This window comes from Syzygium oleosum, unplaced genomic scaffold (assembly GCF_021117445.2).
Source record: "Syzygium oleosum isolate NSW1041296 unplaced genomic scaffold, Sole_v2.1 Sole_v2.06, whole genome shotgun sequence".
Classification (NCBI taxonomy): domain Eukaryota; kingdom Viridiplantae; phylum Streptophyta; class Magnoliopsida; order Myrtales; family Myrtaceae; genus Syzygium; species Syzygium oleosum.
In genome coordinates, this window is record NW_026607490.1 from 2918768 (window position 1) to 2937759 (window position 18992).

An 18992-nucleotide genomic window follows, 5' to 3' on the forward strand; every position below is an offset into this window, starting at 1 on the left:
ACAAGATGTGTGCCACGCGATGGTGCTTGAAACTCTCCTTAACCGTGAAATAAGGCATGAAGAAAGTCATCTGCCCGACACTGAACTGTAGAAGCCTTTGATCCGGTAAATAAGGCAAACTTCGGGTTTACAAAGCGGTACGGCTCCATTGTTCACATCCACATAAAATGAGTCAGAAAAGGAAACCTAGTTTTGCCCATTCAAGGTAAAACTGGAAGAGGATTTTCAAATGATTTAAAGAGCAATGCTCCAATGAGATTCATGTATGTAAACTGACCAGTAAATAATCAGTAACCACAAAAAATGACTTTACGGAAAAGTCGTCTTCAGTGCCAAGAAAGATGCTCCGCAGGAGAACACTAACGTGACGGAACTGTTAAGTGTGCTCTGGCCTGCTCGAGTACCATTTTAAGGGGAAAAAGAATCCCGAGGTGCGCTGAGGCAGAACACAGTGCATCTCAGCACTTGAATTATTATTATTTATTTTCTGTTTCGCACATACGACATGATCCGAAGATCCAGTAACTCAAAGAAAATGGGTGCACATGCACCCCGATATGACCAACAATGACATATCAAGGAGCCACTATTTATGAACTCAGCACAAATATAGTCGTCAGTGCAAGCCAGACTCGAGGGAAAACCTCCAGCAAGTCTAAAAGTGCATTCACAAAATAAGAAATGCTCTCTCCCAGTGACATCACGGTATGTGATAGAAGGATCAAAAACAGCATTTAATCTCTCAAGTCACTGGATAGCATTTTCCATTCAATTACTTTATTGAAGAAAACAAGGAGAAGCAAAAGCATTGTCAAACTAACTTCCTTCTCCATTCTTTCAACAATTGATCAACCATTTGAACAGAATCTTGTCTCAGATGAAGTTTCTGATATCCAAGGACTTCACATCAACCATTTCCTCATCCTTAAATTCTTCCCTGAAATGAAACAATAGATCAAAGTTAATAATTTTTCAAAAGCTTTTACAATAATTAAAATTGCACCTAAATTATACTTCACATCTGCATAGCCTATCTAGGTCAAACAAACCTTTGCTTACAAATCTAACTGTCATTTAAAAGAAATTGCTGTAGAGAATGATGGTTTCCAGATAAGTTAAGACCAGATGTTCTTTCAGCATTTTTTCTATTTGCTTTCAATGAATCTGTTCACAAATTAAGGATTCGTTGGTTTCTTGGAAAAGGAATGATTTGGAAAACATTTTCCTAAAAATGAATGCTTGTATCGCTTAAAATAACCAACCAATAAAAAAATGCTTTGATTATAAACACAATTTACGTCTAAAGATTTTTGCAGATTATGAAAATAATTTTTGTTCATTCATTTTTGTAACCGATACAAGCGATCATGTTTAGGAAAATGTTTTCCTTTTTTGGCAAAACGAACGGAGCCTAAGTATAATAATGATTTCCATATATTCTATCTTTAGCAAACAATAGAAAAATTTGAACATTTCAAGCACAGGCACAATGTTCTCAAGTTACACAAGCAGAGGTCCCAATAAGTTTATCTACACAAAAAAAATGCACCATCTACACACATCACGAGACAAACTGATTCGCCTCGATGATGAAAGTACAGAAATACTTGCCTCTTCTTCTGAGTTTCCATAGCTTCAAGAGCATCTTTCTTCAAATCCTCCAATTGTGCTTTGGCAATTTTAAGTTCCAACTGCTCCTCATACTTTGGCAGATCTTCCTTTCGAATTCCAAGCCTAGCATAACATCATGACATATAAACTAATGTCATAAGCAGCACACTGAAGAAGCTACATATAAGCAGAGCCAAAACCGAAAAGCATTGCATGATACTCAGTGCAACAAACAATTATCAAAGCTTCTTATCCAACCACAGTCAGAATTAAGTCATAATCAAAGAGCAGAATAAGAACCTAGCACCCATGCTATCAACTAGCATTTTGACTCCGGCAAGTGCACTAACAGAAGAGCCGTAAATGCCTCCAGGAGACATGCTTCTACGCCTTCCACATGAAAAATGTTAAATCTAGCATGACAAATGATTCAGTCTCTTATGTTAACAGAGTAGTGCTTCAACTACCTTAAACAAATCATACTTCAGTATACCTTCAGTTTGGCTCATATATCAGCAAAAGTAGAATGTAATGCTATTCTCATCCAAAATCAATCCTTGCACGCCAATGTGATCATTTTACTTGTACTGGAAATTATTTTAAGCAAAAATATTTTAAAAAAAAGAAACATATGGTCAAATAAATTCCCATTTTCATTTGTCAATCACATTGAGATTAGTTTAATTCCGGAAATGCATAATTAAACATTCATATCCCTTTGTCATACACACACACACAATACAATTTAAAATCCACAAATAAGGTTTTTGGAAAAATACTTAAATTGAAAGCAAGCGTAAACATGCCACATTACACAAGAAAACCGAGAAATAAGACCTAGCAACACAAGCACTTACTTCTTATTGACCTTATCAAACTCTGCCATGAGAAGAGCCATTCCTTTCTTGTCGTTTCTCATAAGGGGCTTCTTAATTTCTTTTTCAACTTTCTCCAATGCATCCATCATCATTACCTCTGCGCCAAGGTCATCAGTAAGACCTCTCCTGCAAAAAGCATTGGCTTTCAGTACTCACTAAAAATAAGGATAGAAAACAACTCATTTTTGCTTGTGTATAAGCATATATACGAGCAGACACTATCAGAGCATTTCATACAAATCCAGAACAATTAAATAGTATAACAAAGTAGTTCACGTGTAAAATTTTGGACCATTAGAAAAAGAAGCTAAACACAGGTGTTACAAAGTTACAAATACTTATAGAAGCAAGCAGTACATATCAGAGTGAAACATACTTGATTCGAATCTCCTTCAAGGTCAAAAGATATGTACGAGCATCTGGTATGTCCTGCGTACGTGTCTGAATAGTGTACTGGATCCTTTGCGACTCTGAGAACAAGTCTGCCCTGTGGGATAAAAAGACCAGGACTAATCAATTCATAACACAACCAATTAAGAGATTAGATAACTACAGTCCAATTTAGTTGACAAATTAGGAAAGGGCCAGACATGGAGGCATAGTGATAGACACATGTGCCTGGACCACAAGCTGAATCTAGCACTCATGAACTGAGTTAATTACTCCAGAGATGGCATTTATTAGATCCTCACCCAAAAAGTAGTTTTTCTTTGATATGTGAAAGTGACATTAAAAAGTTCCGCCTCTAACCAACTGCTCCATATCCATTTCAAACATCCAAAATATAATGGGACAAATAGAGATATAGTAGAAGCATCTACAATCTCATCCAAGACCCAAAATGCACATCCATACAAAAACCACTTACTTCCAAGGAAATAGAACAAAGGAGGATGCTTGAAACATGATGCAAGATAAAGCTGTTACAAGGATAAGCTGAAAAGGCAGCAGAAGGATTACTTCTCTCTTACTGTCTTCATGACCTTTGCGTACTGAGCCACTGCAGCTGGATCTTCAGGGTCAATGGTAATTTTTTCCTTCCTCAGAATTCCTATGGCGGTCTCAAACTTCTTCTTGACCTCCAGAAAGATATTCTTCAACATCTCTATTTTAACAATGAAAATGTCAGTACTCTGTCAGTGATAAGCCTTGGTGCTGGGAATTGTCTACCTCAATTATGAAATCATGAAAGTACATCCAAAATTAATTTTACTTCAGTTCTACAGCTATTTTCTCCCAGTAGATTCCCACTGGGAAGTCTCAAGATAAGTCCTCAGTCAGATCAATGATCTTCCACAGCCACCATTGGAAAAAATTTCGTTCGTGTAGCACTTATCAGTTGCATCGGCAAGATTTTGTGTAAGGTTGCATGCATCAAACTTTACAGAGTGGAAGAGTAGCTTAAGAAGTATAAGAAGCTTGTTCTTTCTTTTAACCTTAAAAAGGTGCAGCATTTGTCAGCAAAGTAATGATAACTAACTAAATGTTCCTGAAAGACACTGATGTCCACTACAAATGCAGCAGGACGGACTAAAGTTTATGACGACTCACCGTCTCCCTTGAGGGCAGCAGGAGCAGCTTCTTTGGCAAAGAAACGGACAGGGACAGCATGCTCCCGCAGTAAAATCGTCTGAGTACCACATAACTGAACGAACAAATGCAGAAGCACGTCAAATTAAACAATGTCCGCACAATAAATTGACAAACCTATTAGAAAACTAAACAGTGGTGTAAAACACGCAGGAAGGCTACCGCTAATCGACCGCAATACGACAGTCATTTCCATCTCAAGTAGACACGACCCTATCAAAGTCGCTGTTTTTAACTAAAGACAGCAGAAAAAAAAACCTCCTAACGCTAATCATGTGGTCGAAAGTTCGTCAGCAACCAAAAAGGAACACCTAGGAAGAAACTAAAAACGACAAGTTTAGGCCAGTTACTTCTAGCCACGCACAGATCCGTTCAAGTGCACAGAAACCCAATTGCCAAAGCGAATCGCCCGCTCCGCAACGAAAAGCAACACACAGAAGGTACTCCAAAGCGGCGCAGATCATCAACGAGATAGCGGCGGCCCGCAGAGCACAAAAGTCCGATCTCTACAGCGAATGTCGAGCACCAACGATGCACCCGTTACGCCACCGACCAAAAATCGATGCGTGCTTCGCACCCGGAAACTGCGTTTCCTAGAAATTAGGACCTCGAAATCGATCGACCCAAGCCAAATTGCTAGCCCCAGATCGAAGAACACCCCCCGAAAAAAAAAAAAAATCCCGATTTTCTCGAGTGCGAACAAGAAAGAGCACCGTCGGGCAGAAATTGCGACGGCATTTGGAGAAGAACGAGAGGGAAAAAGCGAACAGAAGGCGGCGCAGATCTGGAGGGTCCTCACCTGCCGAGACTTGGACAAGAGGCGAGAAGTGAACGCCATGATCGCCTCCTCCTCCTTCTTCCTCCTTCTTCCTCTTCTGCTTCTGCTTCGGCTTCGTTCGTCAACCAGAGAGACAGAGAGAGTCCTCTTCGTAGGGTTTCGAACTTGTTTTGTTTTTGTTCCGATTGTGGTGGTGACACTCTACGCTCACTCTCCGCGGTTATTAATTATTATCTCCAAGGTTTACCACAGTAAATAGATGAAATGACCCTGATTAATACAGCTAAAAAAAATTTATATATACTTTTTATAAGGGATGAGTACATAAATGCCTTTGAATTCGTTGAGAAATGAAATAGATGGAAAAAAAATTTCCCGCATATAAAGTGATCCTGTGATAACTTAATTGAATGTACGATTATCATAGGGGAAAATTCCATGAAAATAAAGTGCGTGAAGTCTTCATCGTTTCTTAAATAAGGGTTTGAAATGGATCTTGTTTGAATAGAGTCAGAAGTGAATTCGTTTTCGCGAAGGGTTAATCTTGAAAAATCAACACCCATGAATGGCTCTGATTTTGTTCAGCATAGCAATTCTGACCGTAAGGGTAAAAAAAACCAAAGGATATATTTGGGTTGATCACGATCACAAGAGCTGGGCATATTTTCAAAGGAAAGAAGCAAAGAGGCAATATGTTTTAAAAATCTTCGTGCGTCGGGATCCGTGAGCAGAAGGCAAAAAGCAAAGCAAATGAAGAAAGGACAAAAACATTGACAGGGGAGACTACGCATAGTACGTCGACACACGTACAGAGACATAGAGACAGGAGAGAAGAGTAAGAAAGCGAGGGAGAGTTGCCGTCCTTCTCCTTTAGTGTTTCGGCGTGAGCTTCAACCTACAGCCGGATCGCAAGCTGGTACTCCAGCTGTGTTCCTGTTCACTAGCCACCGTGATTTTGCTGCTCTGACTGTGACCAACGTCCAGCCAAAAGAGCTCCCTCCGCGATCGCCGCTTGCCGCTATCCTTCCGCGTGCTGCACCGCCGCGATCAGTCCTACCAGCTCGACGACGTCTCTGCTCCAGTAATCAGGCGTGAACCCGCTGCTCCGTTCCAGGATAGTTTGAACCAACGGCAACGAATTTTGCTTTGCCGCGAAGCCATTGAGCGTCACCCGCTGCATCCGAGCTGCTGTTCTACACCTCTTACAGCGTTTGCAGTGCTGTATTTCATCGAGTACGGCTCCGGGTGATACTTGACTAAACCCGGGACAAATTCTTTGAATTCCTTGGTAGATTTTTGCATGGTATTAAGTCAGCAAATTCACAAGGCCGGGGAAGGAACTAATATCAATTTGAAATAGGAATTTTATTATCTTCGAGTAATATTTTATATAATTTTTAGGTCTTAAAAAATTACTTTTTTGAGGTTAAACTTGTCTAATCTCCCGCCCGAGATATGTTCTTTTGTGTTTTATAAAATGTTAATATTTCTTTTTTGTGTTTCTTTCTGTCTTTTGTTTGAATTGAATTAATTGTCTTTCCATAAAAAATACAAAAAGATTAGGTAAATTTGAGTAGATAATATATTGTATATTTAGGATAAATTTTGATTATTTTCTTAGAATAGATTAGATTATTTTCTTGGATTTTATTATTACATGTTTAAATTAGGTTAATTATTTATTCCGAATTTAAATTAAAAAAATATGAAAAAAATACCACGTGCATGTCATATTAGAGTAGTTGCATATTAATTAATTCTCGTCATTAGAAATCTCACGTCTAGGTTCATTTGCGTGCCATATTAGAGATAGTGCATTTAATTGTTGTTAGAATTAGGACATTTAAATAAATCGTATGTCGTATGTCATACTAGACGTAGAATGCATTGTACAAAGTTTAGTTTTCATTGAATCAGAGAAAACCCTAAAAAAAGATTTGAGTGAAATTGCGTGTTAATTAGAAATCATATTAGGATTGTCAATGTGATTTTTTAACTAACATTGCAGATGTTTTCATTGCTTTGAGGTAAGTTCCTATCTTGTAATTTATTTATTGCTTTGCATTATTGAGTGTTTTATTATTGGTTGCGCACCCGCATGATCACCTCGCATGTTAGTGAATAGGTTTAAAATCAATCCAAGCTACTTGCAAATATTTTTTGAAATAAAAGAGAAAAGTTACCGAAAGGGCATTAGAGTAATATAGTGTAACAAAGTCCCCGAATTCATAATCTCTGATTCATAGGAGTAAAGTAATTCTCCTAATACTTCACTTGGGTTTCTAATCGACCCACCAAAAAACAGATTATTGGCGACTCCTGATTGAAATGATTTGTATGTTAAGAACTTAAACCTTAAGTCGCGAATTGGTAAAAGCTTGGGAGAGCCCGAGTTAGACCTAGACTTAATAATTCATTAACCGAATCCCTAGGTGGTGCACCCGCGAGAGGTTTAGATCACGACATCCCCAAATCCACATGGTGCACCTTCATTGTGTACACCACCCTCCTCTCTGACGATGGCTAGACTCGGCTGAGGGAGTACATCGGCATCAACTTCATCCGGCCTTTGCCTCCGAACGAAGGGGAGGCGTAGTCATGGAGGAAAATGTGAAGGTGGAGACCTACGATCGGGACGGGTGATGGACGGGAAGGATTGCAAATATCACAAAGCAAGGCAACTACTTAGTGGCATTCGAGGAGTTCCTCGAGTACACCTGTGACCAATGGAGACTGCACTGGGATTTCAGTAATGACAAACGGGTTCCTCCCCCTAAATATCCAATTTCTGTTTCAATGGATGAAAGAACACCAACGGAGGAGATGTAGATGTCGGACAACGCATTAAACCCCATAGTGTTATCTCTAGAGTACCAGTTGATGGCTTTTATTTAGGCCCCATTTGGTTCGGCTTTGGGGAAATGTAAATGCCTTTTGAGTTAAATGAGTTTTCCAAAATTTAAATAGTGTTTGGTAAATTGTAATTTTAAAAAGGATTAGGAAACAATTTTGGCTTAAAATGATGTTTGGCAAAATCACATTTTGAAAAGCACTTTTGCTTTTTTTTATAAATAAATAAAAAAACACAAAACCAGCAAGATAAAACGGTCGGTGAGCCTCTAGCAAGGTTAAATCTGGTTGCTGATGAGCTAGATCTGACGTCGATTGCCTCACCTAAGGTCGGGCAACCTCAGGCGACTATCCCCTTAGCCTCGGTAGCGCAATCCCAGGCGATGCAGCCTGAGGTCTGACAACCTCAAGTAATCGTCGCTTGGGCTGCGTGAACTCAGGTGGCTGTCGCTTGGGTCAGGCAACCCAAGTGACTGTCACTTGAGGTCTCATGACCTCAGGCGAGAATGTTGACGCCAAATTTGGCTCGTTGCTGACGTCACATTAGGTGGGGACATTTTCGGAATTATGATAGTTAAGCGATGGCAAAGTTGGATAAAAAAATTGTATTTGCATTTCGAAAATGTAGCATTTCAAAGGGCCTCCAAACCTTTCGACCAAAAAACCAAAAAAAAAAGGGCCTACAGACCTGCCTTGGACCAAAGGCCTTTGGAAATGCAATTGCATTTGCCCAAAGTTAAGCAAAACAACGAACCAAACACCATTTGCATTTGCCAACGGGATTTTAGAGTCCCAAAGCCCATTTGAAATACTAAACCAAACGGGCATTGACAGTTTAAATTTAGTAATGGCTAGTTGTGTTTATCTATTTTTTTGCCATAAATGTATGCGAATTTTAGATCATTCGAATTCAGAAACACAAAATAAAAGATAGAAAACAAATCCCTTCAAATGATTTCATCTGTAATAGCCCCTATACTTGATAATTATGTATCAATGCGTCCCATATGCTCATTGCCTATGGGAAAATGGCTAGCCAACCATGGTTTGGTAATATAAGGCATCTTTTGGCAACAGAAATAAGTTCTTTAAGGAGCTAAGAAGAAATCGGTCATGTCGAGTTTTTATGGCCGCAGCTGAAAATCCGTACAAAGGGCCACGGGGCTATACAAACGCCGGTATGTGGACATGTAATCATTAGAACTCGTAACAGTATAAACAAGTTAAATCTATATGTAACATACACGTGTGCTAATTATAAAAGTTGTTCCATTCCTTACATATCATGTGCGAGTGTTTTAAAAAGGGAACATGAGGTCACTCTCAATCGTCCATAACATGGTAGTAGATTGTGGCCCCTTCATTTTCCTTTGTGACCTTATCCAAGGAAGGTGATCGGAAGAGGAGGCTCGTGTGACGTCTCCATGTGGATGTGTGATGTGTAGAGAGAGAGAGAGAGAGAGAGAGAGAGAGAGAGGAGTTTAAAAATGTATTGCAGGGTTTGGTGAATGTACCATTTCTGGGGCACAAAATTGAGAAACCCGACCTTCACAAGCAAATAGATGAGAGAGATTAGGGTTCCAGTCTGCTTTTTCTTTCTCATCATGCGTTGAAAGAAGAAAAAAAGATTAGGGTTCCAGTCTCTGCTTTTTCTTTCTCATCATGCGTTGAAAGAAGAAAAAAAAAATTTAGAAGCGTGTTTTGAGAGAGAGAGAGAGAGAGAGAGAGAGAGAGAGAGAGAGAGAGAGAGGGAGAATGAAACGGAAAATTATCAAAATAATCCTAAACTTATTGCAATTGTTTCAATTCAGTTATAAACTTTTTTTTTTACCAATTCAGTCCTAAATATTTTGTATTTATGTCAATTCAGTCTATTTAACCAATTTTAGCTAGCCGATGCTGAGGTGATGATTTTTTAAATATTTTTTCGATATTTTTATATATGTTTTTCTTTTTCTTTTTCTTTCCTTTTGTTTTTCTTTGCTTCTTCCCCTGGCCGGATAGGCCAAGGACTAGGGCTGATGGTGAGGCTCGGCCTTGCCGACCCTTGACCTTGCCGTTGCGGGCAAGGTTAGCCATGGTGAGGGCGACGACCTCGCTGTCACTGGGCAAGGTTGAGCTCACTGGGCGAGGTTGAGCTCACTGGGCGAGGTTGAGCTCGGGCAAGGGCGAGGTCAAGCTCGGGTGAGGGCGAGCCTCGCCATGGTTGGGCAAGCTCGACCTCACCTAGGTCTGGCGAGATCGAGCTCATCCAAAGTGACAAAGAGGTTGTTGCCCTTGCCATGGCCGACCTCGCCCACAGCCATGGCAAGGCTCGACCTCGCTCGTGACAGCGAGGTCGAGGCTCGCCCTCGCCAGCCAATGGTCCTTACTGGCCCTAGCCTCTGACCAATCCGGTGATCTGCCAAGGGAAGAAGGAAAGAAAAAAAAAGGAAAGAGAAAGAAAAAAATAAAAAACAAATTCGAAAAAAATTTAAAAATTGCTACATCAGCGTCGGCCGACACCGGTTGGCATCCACGTCAGCACCGACCGACCAAAATTGGCTTGATAGACTAAATGGCTACAATTGCAAAAGGTTTAGGACTGAATTGCTACAATTGCAATAGGTTTAGGATTGTTTTGGTAATTTTCTCGAGAATGAATGCACGCCATTTCTAAGACTATGAGCGGAATGGCCCAACGACACAACATACACAAGCAAAGAGACGGGAGGGATTAGGTTTGGCTTCCTTTGTTTCACGGAAAATGAATAATTTGAAAAATATTTTTCTAAAATCGATGCCTATATTGCTCGAAATAATCAGTCAGCTGAAAATGTTTTCATTGTCGACGATAATTTTTATCTAAACTTTTTCGTGGATGACGAAAATATTTTTTGCTTATTTATTTTTGTAAGCTATATAAGCGATTATTTTTAGGAAAAAAGCTTTTCAAATCATCAATTTTTTGCAAAACAAACGGAGCGAAAGTCTAAGCAGCTCAAAGCTTTAAGATGGAAATGAAATACTGGAAGGTTGTGCGTCAAACTCAAGCCTTTGCTCCACTGAAAAAGCAATTACTGGGCTTTATTGTAGGAAAGAGCAATGAGGTTGGCCGGCCCACGTTGTTTATCTCTTTTGATACTCTACCTTTCTTGAACAACTTTTCTTATTCGAGTACCCTTATATTTTGATCAAATTGCCAATAAAGCCCGATCATTTTTTTATTAACTTTAGCCGGACATCAAACTTTCTCTATAGTTTCATTGTCCACGAAAATGTTCGAACATACATTATTGTCCAAAATGAAAACATTTTCCTTTGACCGATCGATTCAAGCGATAATTTTCAAGGATTGAATGGTTTTTTCGGCCATTGAATGGTTTATCTCTTGCTTGACAATATTGGAAGTTTAGTCTATTCACAGGGCAGTGTCATTTGCAATGCTTCATTTGATTTTGACCATCGTTCAATAAATAATACAATATGCATCAAAACGTCGTGGTAACGATCTGACTCTTTTCAAGAAAGCCAGTACTCCAAAGGAGTATTCAATATAATTGCACAAGGTGGCCATCATCTGGAGTCAAATGTTGCCTTACAGATCACTTAATGCTGTCTCTCTCGACTGACGACAAAAAGTGACGAAAGCACGGGACTTTACAATCGAAGATACGATGGCTTCTGTTGATACTTAGAAAATATCATGGGTGATTGGAGAAGTTTCATCGAGCAGACACTTCCATCAAAATTCTTTTGGGCTCGTTTCAAGACAATGATATGTTTCATTTTAGTGTTATTGAAAGTGATATTTTAGGTCAACTTTGGCGTAATATCTTGAATTTACTATTTTTTTCATATGGGCTTGACTTTTCTTGGATACTAAATTATGTTGCCCTTCTAAATAGTAATGCAAAAGTATTTGGTAACTTAATTAATCAAAGAAAAGTTGATAACCGTTCTAACTGAAGTTGGTAACTTGTAAAAAGAATTGGTAGATTTAACTAGTTCTTAAGTAAAGCAAATGCAAGTGGTAATTTAATAGAAAAGTTGGTAAATTTAGGAAAAAAAGCCGAATGGAATTGGTAAGCAACTCAACTGAGAGTTGGTAATCTAAAATTAGTCGGTAAATCAATGGAGAAAAGGTGGTAAATCATACAAATAAAAGTTAGTAAGTTGATAAATTGAATGTGCTTGTAAGAAAGACAAATAAAAAAATGGCAAATGATAAAAAAATCGATAAATGAAAAAGCCAAATGGAAGTTGGCCAGTAACTTAAATGAGAGTTGATAACCCAAAATGAGATGGTAATTTAATATGGAAAAGAAGTTGATAATCATTCAAATAAAGATTGGTAAATTCAAATAAGAGTCGGCAAATATAAGTTAGGTAAGAATAACAAATAAAAATTGTTAAAAAAAGTTGCAAATTTTGTAAAATATGAAAAAGAATTGGTAATTTCATAAAAGTGTCAATAAGTTATCATTATACTCGGAATCGGATGACCGACAAACACTTTTACCAATGCTCGTTTTTTGACTTACCTACTTCTTTAGATATTTACCGGTATGGAACGATGAATTATTAAAAAAATCCTGCAACATTTATTCAAATATTTTAAGCCTAACATTTCTGGTCAATGTTTGAGGCAACTCCATCAATTTTGACCCTAAGAATTTGATCCCAAAGTAACTTTTGACCCTCTCAGCCTTCGCTCAAGCTTCGGCAAAGACAATTCGTTTGGCCAAAATATTCTCCTTTTGGAAATATTTTTCCGAAGTCATTTTCCGAAAATATTTTCCCGAACATAAAGTATTCGCCACAATATGAAAAAGTTTCGGAAAATATTTTTCACCGGCGGCGGGCGGCGAGACGCGGCGAGCGAGGCGGCGGCCCGGCGCGCGGGACGGTGACTGCATTCTCTCATCTGTTTTTTCCTCGTTTTCTGAGTTGGATACGTTGATGATGTCATGCGGTTGCACCAATAGATAAGTCTGTAACTTCACATCATTAAAAGAGGAAATTTTTTTCAAAAAACTTTATATATGATATATAATTGAAATTTTTTTTTATTTTGCCTCCTCTAATCTTGAATTTTCGGTCCGTCGTTGCACTTGAGTGCATCCACACATATATGTAGAAAATAAATTTATTAGGCTCCGTTTGTTTCGCGAAAATTGATAATTTAAAAAATATTTTCTTAATAATGACCACTTAAAAAAATAAATCAAAATAATTTTTTTATCATTATTTACATAAATATTTAGATATAAATTATTATTGATAATGAAAATATTTTTCATTAACTAATTTTTTCTAGCTATATAAATGATCATTTTTAGGTAAATATTTTTTAAATTATTTATTTTTTTCGCTAAACAAACGGAACTTTACTTTACACTTAATTCATTTCCCATGGAATATGCCTTTAATTTCTCGGTCCTTTTAGCTTAACTAACTAAGTTCAGTGTTTATGGGTTGGTGTAATCAGTGACTCATCCCTAGTTATAAAAATCAAAATCTTTGACTTCATATACGAAGCAAAAATCAGAAGAATTGTCAAATCGACGCCATTGAATTTGTTGGAAGAAAAATCCTGAATTCTCGAATTCAACGAAGGGACGTTCTCTCCCATTATTCAAACCCACGTTGTTGCTTTGACGACTTGGGGGCAAGGACGTGTCGGGTTGCGTTCCTCGCAAGATGCGGACGGTGACTGCATTCTCTCATCTGTTTTTTCCTCGTTTTCCGAGTCGAATATATTGATGGTCTCATGCTGTTTCACTGATAGATAAATCTACAACCTCACACCAGTAAGGAACATTACAATGTTGCCCTAAAGTCGATGAGCTATGAGTAGAACGGTACGTGGGTGAGATTACCTATAATGGTATCGTGATCGGAAGGATGTTGCGCATCTTATATGTCTTTGATCTCACATCGTTATAACTTGGATAATTATACTGGCAAATAAGTCTCGTACTTCTTAGCCGTGAAAGTCCGAGCAATTTGAAATCAAAATAGATAATGTTGTTTCAATGGTGGGTTTTGGTGAGATTGTTGTCGATGGATTGTGCAACGAACTTTCTCACCCCTCCCCTTTTTCTATATATGTACATGTTTCTAGACTTACCCTTGGCCTCTCTATATTGATTGGCTGATGAGTAACAGTGGCGGAAATTATTCAATTAGTCATAAACCTACTATGTATATGTCAATTTACACTAAATTTTCATACAAAGAAGTTTGGAACTAAATTGACAAATCGAAAAGTTTAATAATGAATTGGCATTTCAACAACAGATTTAAGATTGATTGAATAATTGTCCTGTTTAGATGAAAATAAAGATGAAGTTTGGGACTAAATAGACAAACTAGAAAAGTTTAAAATTAAATTGACATTTGTATAATATATTTAGGACTGATTGGATAATTTTCCCATTTAGATGAAAATAAAGACGAAGTTGGACGATTTTGTAGTTGAAATATCATTCCAAAAACATTTAAATCTGCCAAGGTACTCGCAAGCAAACATAGAGACACATTCCTTGGAAAGACAAATACCATACATACATACATACACACACACACACACATATATATATATATATATGGAAAGGTTGGCGGCGGCTTAGAAAAATGATCTATCATTTTTCTAAGCCGCCACCAACCTTTCCAAGCAGCCGGCAGAAATTGCTGACCCACGTCGATTTGAGAGCATTCTTGGTAGGTCCAACATGCTCTCTCATCCAACCCAATTTGACCTTTCTTCATGGTTATTATGATATTAGAAAACATCTGCTTAGGCTTCGATATTCTAATACCCATTTTTTATATAGAGTAGCTCTAGAGGAGTTAGAAATTGGGTTACACATTCAATTAATTTATTAAGTGATACGGCAAAAATAACTTCATAACTCAATCTAGTAAATTGATATTGGCGTATGTTTTGCATTATTTGTTCAATCATAGAACTCATTCCATTATTCAAATTTGTAATCTATAGAAAAAAAACGCATTAGAACCCTGCAAATGATCGGTTATTTTAAGTTTATTTCTTGAAATGTGATTGATAAATCAGGTGCTTCTTTTGAATGCTTGGTGTTCGGTTAAGAGTAACGTCATCAAAGGAAGAGAGTCAAAACTCCAATAAGGGCCTCTGTAACCTATCCGTTTGCATTGCAGTGATGGTAGGCTCCATAGATGCAATTCTTATTTTAATGTACCAATGCCCACATGCCATGTCATCTCAAACCTTTTTTTTTCCCGTGGGAGATGGGAATACCCTCTTTCTTCTTTACATCCATGGGATCCCGAAGTCCGGACAATGTCCTGGATGAAACTTTTTAGTGATTTGCTTAGGTCCTGCTATGGTGGCTAATTGTAAACTATTCTCCGACAAAGGCCACATGCTTATGCGATGGAATTGTCAATGTTGTCAATGGTCCATGGTCAGACTCTGAATTAAGTTGAGTTTTCAACAGGTGTATCAATAAACTTGTCGCATGGTATGCAAACATTCATTCTGCTGAAAACACAAATGCCTCGTAGTCTACATTGTCCTATGATATGACCCAACACTTTTTCACATGTTGTCCGAGCAATATCTAGGACCCTCATCCCATCCTAACGACGCTATAATTTCAAAAGAGAAAAAAGAGAAATTTATGAATCTCAACATACCATAATTAAATTAAATAAATGGCGTCATCGATAGAGCTCCAAAAGCACACAGAAGTTTTGTCGTGGCACGTAAGTTAATGATCCAATCTCTATTTGTTCGTCATGAAATTCTAAAATGAAGCTTGAATTCATGCGTGTACAAGAAGAATTGGCCGAAAATTACTGACGTTGACATTTTTAATAATATTTTAAATTTTTATGTTTTTTTTCTTTTTCTTTACTTTTATTTTTGTTTTATGGAGTGAGGGCCAGATTTGGTGAGGGCGTGGCTCGCCCAGAGTTGGTGAGGGTTGCCAGCCCTCACTTCAAAAAACAATAAAAAGTAAAGAAATGGAAAGATAAGAGAAGAAAAAACCAAAAAAAAATTATGAAAAATTGAAAAAATTATTAAAAATGTCTACGTCATAGCCAGACCGTGCCACGTAGGACGTCCGACATCCATGTTAGCAGTTTCCGTTCCAAATTAGGCAAATGGACTCAATTGGCAAAATGGGAAAAAATTTAGGATTTAGTTGGTACAATTAAAATATTTAGGACTTAATTGATAAAAATGCAATAATTTTAGGACTTTTTTTTTTGGCAATTTTCGTACAATTCTTAGCTGCCAGCTTTAGTAAGCTAAAGACAATTTTTCAGAAGAGAGACCGTTCCATGAATTAATGCATCTTAACTTCAAAAGTAAAAAATAGATGTAAACCCCATCATTATTTTATTAATATCCATCAACTATATAAGTCAGAGCACAAGAAGAGCTAATACCACATCCAAAGCCTTGCAAGTAAACATACCACACTTCCTTCCCTTAAAGCAATGACAATATTCTCTTCAATGGCAATCCTGTTGCCTTCTCCTTCTGTCATCTTCGCTTCCCTCCTCTTCCTCTTCCTCATTCTAAAGAAATGGAAGAAATCCAATAATGCCCAAGACCCTTCTTCGAAATTGCCTCCAGGGCCGAAGATGCTCCCCCTTCTGGGGAACCTTCACCAGATGACAGGGTCGCTCCCTCACCACTCGCTTCGGGGGTTGGCAAGGAAACACGGGCCAATCATGCGGCTCCAACTAGGCGAGATCCTGACCATTGTCATCTCGTCCGCGGACATGGTCAAGGAAATCCTTGGCAAGAACGAGCTCACCTTCGCCCAGAGGCCCGAGATCTCGGCCCATGAGGTCATGTCCTATGAGAACTCGAGCTTCGTGTTCTCGCCCTACGGCGAGTACTGGAGGCAGATGCGCAAGATTTGCGTGTTTGAGCTCCTGAGCATGAAGAGGGTCCTCTCTTTTAGATCCATAAGAGAGCAAGAGTGTTGGAACATGATGAAAGCAATACAATCATCTCAAGGAAAGCCTATGAACTTGAGCGAGATGGTACTGAACTTGATTAACGACATCACCTCTAGGGCGGCATTTGGTGAGAGATGTAAATATAGAGATGAGTTCCTTTCTTTCCTCAAGGAAGTGACACTGCTTGCTGGTGGATTTGAGCTTCCAGATCTCTTCCCTTCAATTTGGTTCTTGCGTTATCTCTCAAGAATGAAACAGGCTTGGGAGAGACTGCACAAGAAGATCGATGTGATTCTCGATCACATCATTGAACTACACAGGGAGAAATTGAAGGGAAACGATGGGAACAACGAGGACAAAAATGCAAGAGAAGATCTTGTGGATGTGCTCTTGAATCTCCAGAAGAGTAGTGAAATGAACTACTTCATCAAACCACACGTCATAAAAAATGTTGTCATGGTAAGGCCTGTTTCATGAATAATTTCACTAAATATATGCTTTGCTTCTATCTGACTTACTAATGAGCTTTCATATACGCATGTACTATTTAAATACTATAAATTTTCTACTTTTCTTTCTTTTCTTTCATAAGTGAAGTTACGGGAAGAGGCGGCTAGCGCTAGCTAGTAGTCCGTTTTGGACTTTATTATAAGGATCTCACACTTGCTATAAAATATTCAATTTGAATCATTTAATTACATACTTAAATTTGCAAAAAGGAGCTCTTTTTAATCAGTATGGAGTCGGCATACAAGAATTCCAACCACGAAATGGATCATCTAAGATGTATTCTTGATAGAAAATATGATGATCGCATCCATGAAACCCTAACGTTCACAAGAATATATCGCATGGTGGATCAAAGAGTTTTTCCCTTGTTATTTTTGTGTTATTTCTGGATCAAGAGTTTGTATTAAAGTTTCCGTGACATTCCAAGTGATCTCCATATATAGTTTTGCTCATAAAAATACAATCTCTATAAATTTTATCTTGAATATATATAGACACACACTTATTCAAAGCTCTAAAGAGCCTTTGAGTCCAAGTTTGACCATCTCGATGACGACACACTTCCGTACCTGTTTATTGCGACATCTGATCTGATGCAACTATTTATAATCAGTTTGAACTGCTTTGATCTATATATATGGCCAGAAGTCTTGTAAAAAAAATATTTACCAAATCATTATTTGTTCGTCATTCTAAGTACACTCTATATCCTATCTAATTGTCCCATATTATGCAAAATATAAACCCATATTTCAGTCATCACCGATTGTGTCTTGTCATATCATTCGGTATATACTGATTTTGTGTGATATTGCTACGTTACAGGTTTAATATCATATGACACTTTATCTTTCATGTACTTTTTTGGACATCATTCAGAAATCTTTGATCAATCTGTTCCTAATTTTTCTTTGTATGTGCAGGAAATATTTTCTGCTGGGACAGACACATCCTCGACGACCATAGAGTGGGCATTCTCAGAGATGCTGCGAAACCCCAGAGTGATGGAGAAGGCGCAGGCCGAGGTCCGAGCCGTCCTCAAGGGCAAGACACAGGTCCGCGAGCAGGACATCCAGGGCCTCGAGTATCTGAAGCTCGTGGTCAGGGAAACCCTAAGGATGCACGCACCGACCCCGCTCATGACCCGAGAGTCGAGGGAGGCGTGCACGATCAACGGCTACGAGATCCCCAAGAAGACCAAGATTGTGATCAACACTTACGCAGTGGGGAGGGACCCCGGGTTCTGGTCAGACGCGGAGTCATTTGTGCCCGAGAGGTTCATGAACTCTTCAGTTGATTTCAGAGGATCGAACTTCGAGTTCATACCCTTTGGTGGTGGGAGGAGGATTTGCCCTGGGATCAATTTTGGGATTGCAAACATTGAGCTTCCCTTGGCTCAGCTCCTGTACCACTTCGACTGGTCTCTGGCTGATGGGCTTAAAGCAGGAGACCTGGACATGTCTGAGACTTTTGGGATCACTTCTAGGAGGAAGACTCCCTTGATCATGGTTGCTGAGCCCTGTGTCCCCTTCTCTTACGATGGAGATCATGATGAGTAGTTATCGAGATATGTAGCCATGCGTGTTAGATGAAGTCATTTGTCAAGTCTACCACATGTGTGGGGGAGTTCATGGTTGGGGAATTTAATTCTGTTTGTGTTTTTGCTTCTGTCACTTGTATGATATTGCAGTTCCTATTTTGGGACTTGCTGAATCCAATCAACGAGCTCATGTGATCAAAAGCGACATTGCGAACTCCATATGCACTAAATTTTCTTGTTACTGCATATGATTGATTAGTTCTTTGATGATCAGATGTGTGGTACTAGCTTC

The 18992-nt window shown here is 38.6% G+C and overlaps 2 protein-coding genes across 2 annotated transcripts; one reads left to right on the forward strand and one right to left on the reverse strand.

Moving 5' to 3' along the window:
* Nucleotides 1-437: 437 nt before the first annotated feature.
* On the reverse strand, nucleotides 438-5036 carry LOC115683066 (probable ATP synthase 24 kDa subunit, mitochondrial). Its single transcript, XM_030607475.2, has 7 exons — nucleotides 4879-5036; nucleotides 4041-4134; nucleotides 3450-3594; nucleotides 2866-2976; nucleotides 2469-2615; nucleotides 1612-1734; nucleotides 438-937 (listed from the first exon to the last, which is right to left on the reverse strand). Exons 1-7 carry the CDS (start codon nucleotides 4915-4917, stop codon nucleotides 874-876), a joined length of 723 nt encoding a protein of 240 aa, XP_030463335.1. The 5' UTR covers nucleotides 4918-5036; the 3' UTR covers nucleotides 438-873.
* An 11104-nt stretch (nucleotides 5037-16140) lies between these two features.
* On the forward strand, nucleotides 16141-18927 carry LOC115665794 (desmethyl-deoxy-podophyllotoxin synthase-like). The gene is made up of 2 exons (XM_030587625.2): nucleotides 16141-17109; nucleotides 18084-18927. The coding sequence occupies exons 1-2, from the start codon at nucleotides 16180-16182 to the stop codon at nucleotides 18717-18719; spliced, it is 1566 nt and encodes a 521-aa protein (XP_030443485.2). The 5' UTR covers nucleotides 16141-16179; the 3' UTR covers nucleotides 18720-18927.
* The last annotated feature ends 65 nt before the right edge of the window (nucleotides 18928-18992 follow it).

Coding starts and splice junctions, on each gene's coding strand:
- LOC115665794 (XM_030587625.2), top strand. CDS start 16,180: ATGACAATATTCTCTTCAATGGCAATCCTGTTGCCTTCTCCTTCTGTC. Junction 17,110..18,083: donor TCATAAAAAATGTTGTCATG/GTAAGGCCTGTT, acceptor TTGTATGTGCAG/GAAATATTTTCTGCTGGGAC.
- LOC115683066 (XM_030607475.2), bottom strand. CDS start 4,917: ATGGCGTTCACTTCTCGCCTCTTGTCCAAGTCTCGGCAG. Junction 2,977..3,449: donor ATGAAGACAGTAAGAGAGAA/GTAATCCTTCTG, acceptor TTTATCCCACAG/GGCAGACTTGTTCTCAGAGT. Junction 2,616..2,865: donor TTGAAGGAGATTCGAATCAA/GTATGTTTCACT, acceptor TGCTTTTTGCAG/GAGAGGTCTTACTGATGACC.